Raw genomic sequence first — 6000 nt, 5'->3', positions numbered from 1 at the left:
GTATAATGTCCATGACCCTTTACAGAGGCTCCGAAACTGGTTCGCGGAAGGTATCCTTAGACTGGAGGACTGGCCTTAGTGCTTACAAGAGATTGGACTCCATTATAGTACCCAGGGCCAGCTTGTGATGGTAAACGGGGTGACGGATTAAGTGTGTTTATATGTGTGAGTGTACGTGTGTGTGCGCGCTCGCGTGAGTGTTTGCGTGTACATTGATAGACTAAAAATACTTAATGCCAATTATACATGCAATATTTGGTTTTTATTTTCAAAAAAAATACATTAATATACGTAAGACTCTAAAATGTTAAAAATACTATTAATTGCGCCAACCGAAATATGAGTTAGAAATCGATAAGAATTGATTAAATGTTACTGTTTTCTTTAAATTTTGCAGTCTGTTTTATTCTGGTCCTTATATATAACGATTATATGGTTCTTAATTTGGCCACTTACACATAAGCTAACAAAGATACAAAGCTATTCATTGGGATATTGTCCGCAAATTTCAACAGGAGCTGAGTTAATTTCGTAACAGTTCTTCTTGCCCTTAACACGACTCATTGACTGGAAACTGTGGTACTAAGTAAGAATAAAAAAGAATTTATTGGTTAACAGTTTATTGTTAATTAAAATCAAACAAATATTCATATTAAAACATGTACAAGGTTCAAACTCCATATATTTTATTAAAAACAATGGCAAGTCGGGAGGGAGGGATGGATGGATGGATGGATGGATGTGCTTATCTATATTTATAAGTCTTATGTTTGTCCAGAAACAAAGTCTCCATGGGAAGCCCTACAAAAAGCTTGCATTATGCTAGCATACCTTACAGGGTCAGATTGGTTTATAATCCTAAAATATTCAAGTTTTATGTTCCATAAATCGGACTGATAATTTTTATAATGTTTGAGTGTATTTCAGATATGATAAAAATTAGCTGCCCGATTCATAAAACGTAATACCATATTGTTTTAGAAGCATAAATTAATTTAAGAATAAGAATAATTTCTTTTCTATATTCTGGTATATCTGCAACTATGTACTAACTTTTCGAAAATATAATTTTTTTATTAAGAAATTTTAATACCGAAAACGTTCCAACATGCACTATCTGTATAATTTGTTTAAAATATAATTGTTTCCCAGTATTGTTACAGATTTTGTAGACCACTTTAAGGAAACATAACTTAATATACATTGGCCAAAATAAGTTTAAGACTGATGATGATAGTTCTATTTCTTCATTAATTTATTTTTAACAAAACTGTATAAAATTATTTTACTTTTTACAGTTTATGTAGAAGTTTTTCTCTTTCAAATGATATAGGCGTTATATATCCTTCTTCAGTTTTAATAATTTTAATGCGCAATTAATTGAAATGATTAAAAATTGTCGGCAAAATAAGTTTAAGACCGTACCAACAATATTTTGTTTAAATTGGAAATTTACGGCACAAATGATCGATGAACAAAAATTTATTATTAGTATCTAGTTCCATAGCCATTATTTTCAATTACGGCCTTACAACGGTGGGACATGGAGTTCGACAAATGAACACAAGAATCACTTGGAATGCTCTGCCATATTTCTTCAATAAAATTATATAATTGGGACAAATTTGCTGGTTTTTTAGCATGAACTCTTTTAGAAACATAATTCCATAAATTTCTATCGGATTCAAATCCGGGCTCTGCAGAGGCCACTCAATTACCACCATATTATTGTGCTCAAAGTATTGCAAAACTTTCCTGGCCTTATGAACGGAGCAACTGTCCTAATGGAAAATAGATCCCGGTGGCATCTGATTATTTAAATATGGCAGCATATTTTCATTTACTAATTGCTGATAGCCTACACTGTTCAGTCGGCCATCAACCTTAACAACTGGACCAACACCTAAGCTGTTGAACGCGGCCCACACCATTACCCCCATCACCACCACCACCTACCGCTTGCGCCGTTTCTTGACACAGGATGGAATTCTTCAGTTGGACGGCGTCTGACATAAGTCTTTCGGTCTGATCCAAAGATGCAGAAGCGGGATTCGTCGCTCCAAAGAACTTTTGATCAGTCTTCGGCCCTCCATTCAATATGGCTTTTAGCTAACTTGATCTGCTTCTGCCGGTTCGTCTCAGAAATTATCGGCTTTAGAGTGATCCGGCCGAACAGTCCAAATTCTTTTAGGCAGTTTCTGACAGTTTGTGGTGTAAAGCTGATGTCGGTTTCATCAGATAATTGCTTGCAAATGTCCACTGCTGTTAGCATTCGGTTGCATTCAGAGAGCCTATGAATTCGCCGATCCATCTGTACTGTTGCTTTTCTCGGAGCGCCCGTTCTTTGCCGATCTTTGTATTGGCCAGTGGCTTGGTAAAGCTTCCATGCTTGAACACAAGCCGTTTTGATACATCCTAATTACTTGCTAATGTTCATGAACGACACATTTTTCTGATGAAGCAACATGATCTTTGATCGAGCAACTGGGCTGATACTACGACGCTTTCCCAAAGCGAATTAATGTGTAATAATGCTCGATTATTAAACAAAACAGTGCAGTACGACCAGCCATATAATCACCCATTTGGTTTATTAATTTGCATAATCTTGGCTGACAATTTCTTATCATTTCAATTAATTGCGCATTAAAATTATTCGAATTGTAGAAAGATGTATAATGCCTATATCATTCGAAAGAGAAAAAAAATTCTACATAAACTGTAAAAAGTAAAATAATTTTATACAGTTTTGTTTAAAATATATTAATGAAGGAATACCACTGTCATCATCGGTCTTATTTTGGCCAGCGTATATGAATTTAAATGTGACACAAGGAAAGAATGAACAATTTTCTATCTTCCGTGATATTTGAAGCTATGCACTCGACTTTTGAATATGATTTTTAGGTTAGGAATTTTAGTAACTAATTTTAGTAATTTTAGAAACCTCTGCCACATATAACAAAGATCTGATCTTCATGAAAATTACTGTGATCTTGAGACATGTGGTTCCAGTAAGAATTGTAGCTACAACTTTCAACCAAAATATTCTTAGGGCAACCTTCTAGGACATTCATTAACTGGAAGAGTATATCCACAAAAGATATGTTGCTTTTGGCTTCAGATAATAAAAAGAATAACTTATACAAGAATCAAACAGCTGGTGACATTTAACTCGCGAGGGAAAGTTTTCAGTTGTAACAGACAAAACTTTATGATCAACCAAATTTTCACGAAAGTCCATTTTCCTAAACAGATTGTTATTACTCTGGCCTCACCGGGAATTGCTGCAACTTTGCTCACAAGTGGCAAGATTGCTCATTCTTATTTTAAACTCTCACTCAACCTTATATACAATAATAGCGCTGTGTGCAATATTGGCAAAAATCTGGACAGGCAAAGGCTCTGAAGCAGTTCAAGCTGAAAGACATGAGTGTACAATCTCTCAAAGACTTGCATTTGAAGTTCTCAGTCGCATCTTATAATATCTCAGAAGTAACATTAACACCAAGGGTAGAGACACAGACTTGCTTTCTGGTGATTTTAGACAAACTCTGCCAGTCATTCCAAAGGTTATCTCTCCCGATGAGTGGAGAGCATGCCTCAAAGAATTCTACAGAGACGAGAGATAAAACTTTCCCTTTTGACCAATATGAGAATTTCACTTAAAGAAACGTTTCAGCAGCCCATTTAATACTGAGAGAAAGGATGTCAAAGTGGATAAAAGTTTGGAGCAATTTTCAACATATGTTAAGTTTATCCTAGACTCTCACAGAATTATAGAATCCATCCTGAAACCCCAAAATGACACTGTGCATGAAATTAATGCCACTATAATTCAACAGGTACCAGTCCAATCCTGATGACACATGTGAATTCACACTAACATGTATTATCCGGATTGATGATATTGCCAAATATATCACAAAGTTTCTTAATTCTCTTCAGTCCACTACTGTCCCTCTTTACAAACCGAAACAGAAATTAGAAGCACCCATTTTGTCGCCATGAAATTTGAATATGCCGAAACTCTGTAACGGTACAAGACTAGATGTTGAAACTTTCATTCTCCATATGATCAAAGCCATTATTATGACTGGTTGTTGAGCCAAGAGAGAAGATATTTTCATTCCACGTATTTCCCTCGTCCCATCAAATATATTCCAGTTTAAACGCCTTCAATTTCCAGTGTCAATGCCTGTTTCTATGACCACCAACAAATCTCAGGGACGCCCCTCAGGGTTACTGAAGTTAACTTGTCAAGTCTATGTTTAATCTCATAGTCAGCTCCATGTTGCAAGCTTATGTGTTGGACCAAGCAGACATCTTTTCATCGGAGTGACAACCCGGGGATAAAACATATTGTCTATCGCCGAGCTTTTACTGAATAAAGCACATTTTAAATCCGGATTGAAGATTCAGCTTGCCTGCAGTTTTGCTGCATGTTGTAAGGCAGTCGTCAAGCAAATATTAGTGGGATTTTTTTTTTTTGTTAAGACTTAAAAATCTTATACATTTTAGGGAACCAGAAATACGCCTTCAATGCTCTCTTCAAGAGCATTATCAAAGTGAAGTGAACCTGAGTAATCGAGTATCGAAACAGTGTTGGCTTGGATGTTTGATCTACACCACTCGATTTTACTAAAAAGCAGCATCTAGGGATAAAAACCGAAACTATTATATTTTGTAAAACCAAGCTGGCAATATACGATTTACATAAAATTCCATGCATAAAATCGTTTGCTTTTGGTTGTGAGAATATTTACAAATCTGTTTACATTCTGTTAAAATACAAATGACTCTGTTATCTCTCACTTTCTGCAGTTTCGCATAGATGTTTAAAATATCCAGTTTCTGAACAAGGCCGGGGGTATATAGTTAGTATTATAATAATAAACAGTCATGGGTATTTGGTGTCAGATATTATGATACAGAAAGAACAGGGCAAAACGGGTGAAAAGAGAGAGAGAGAGAGAGAGAGAGAGAGAGAGAGAGAGAGAGAGAGCGATGGGGTGGGAGAAATCCGGAATGCTAAGATATTTTTACAACATTTAGTTTTCTACTTTTAAGTTTGAAATGTTCATCTGTTAGTTTAAGAAGTTTTGAAAAATATAATTGACCGAGATGTGAGATAAAATCTCACAAAAAGCGTGGTATGAATCCCCGCCACTTAAGTATTTATCAAACTAATATTAGTCATTTACAAGTTCTGTTTGTTGTCTTTTTTCTGTATCACATAATTTTATATAATTAACTTCATTGTTTCCTACGTTGAGTATGTTAACGTTAACTTAACCATTGTTTTTAATGTTCCATAAATTTATATGTTGATTCTAATATCGGTTGTTTTTCATGCGGTCGGCGTTACAGAGAAATGTATTCTCTAAATAAATTTGTTTGTCTAGTCCATCTAACGCATACACGTGTACATTTTCTTAGAGATTCTTTCATTATTCTGGAAGTATATATGCTTAGTGAGTCTCCTTTTATTCTGTCAGTACAATGAAGTCTGTTTTGCTAAGGAGATCTAATACAAACTAAACATGTTCGAAACTGTCTTCTGTAGATTCCGTATTTAGACAATATTAAAGACAATATTGGTTTCACATTTTGGCACAAGGCCAGCAATTTCGGGGGGTGGGGCAAGTCGATGACATCAACCCCAGAGCTCAACTGTTACTTATTTTACCCCGAAAGGATGAAAGGCAAAGTCGACCTCGGCGGAATTTGAACTCAGAACGTAAAGTCAAACGAAACGCCTCTAAGCATTTTGCCCGGCATGGTAACGATTCTGCCAGCTCGCCGCCCTTAGTTAAAGACAATATCAATTTCTTTATTGCCCACAGGGGACCAAACAGAGAGGGGACGATACAGATGAGAGAGAGGTCGATAGTGATAAACAAAACAAATACACATACAATGAAGTGGGGCGGGTTTTGCCTCGACCCCGCAAGCCCCGTGCCACCACTGTAACCTGCAGTATAACCTTATGGATATGCT

The 6000-nt window shown here is 35.9% G+C and overlaps 1 protein-coding gene across 3 annotated transcripts in view; it reads right to left on the bottom strand.

Moving 5' to 3' along the window:
• Nucleotides 1-234: 234 nt before the first annotated feature.
• LOC106876066 (chitotriosidase-1) overlaps nt 235-6000 on the bottom strand; it is a 36963-nt gene continuing 31197 nt past the window's right edge. For all 3 annotated transcript variants that reach the window (XR_016241941.1, XM_089352530.1, XM_014924473.3), the window contains one exon: nt 235-582. Coding sequence is in view for 2 of the 3 variants with exons in the window: in XM_089352530.1 (XP_089208656.1) it covers nt 561-582 (22 nt within the window). In the remaining variant the exon portion in view is untranslated. The remainder of the gene's footprint in view (nt 583-6000) is intronic.

This window comes from Octopus bimaculoides, chromosome 5 (genome assembly GCF_046866305.1).
Source record: "Octopus bimaculoides isolate indiv1 chromosome 5, ASM4686630v1, whole genome shotgun sequence".
NCBI classification, from domain to species: domain Eukaryota; kingdom Metazoa; phylum Mollusca; class Cephalopoda; order Octopoda; family Octopodidae; genus Octopus; species Octopus bimaculoides.
Note: the sequence above shows the minus strand (reverse complement) of the source record. Positions and strands in the feature narration are given on the sequence as shown.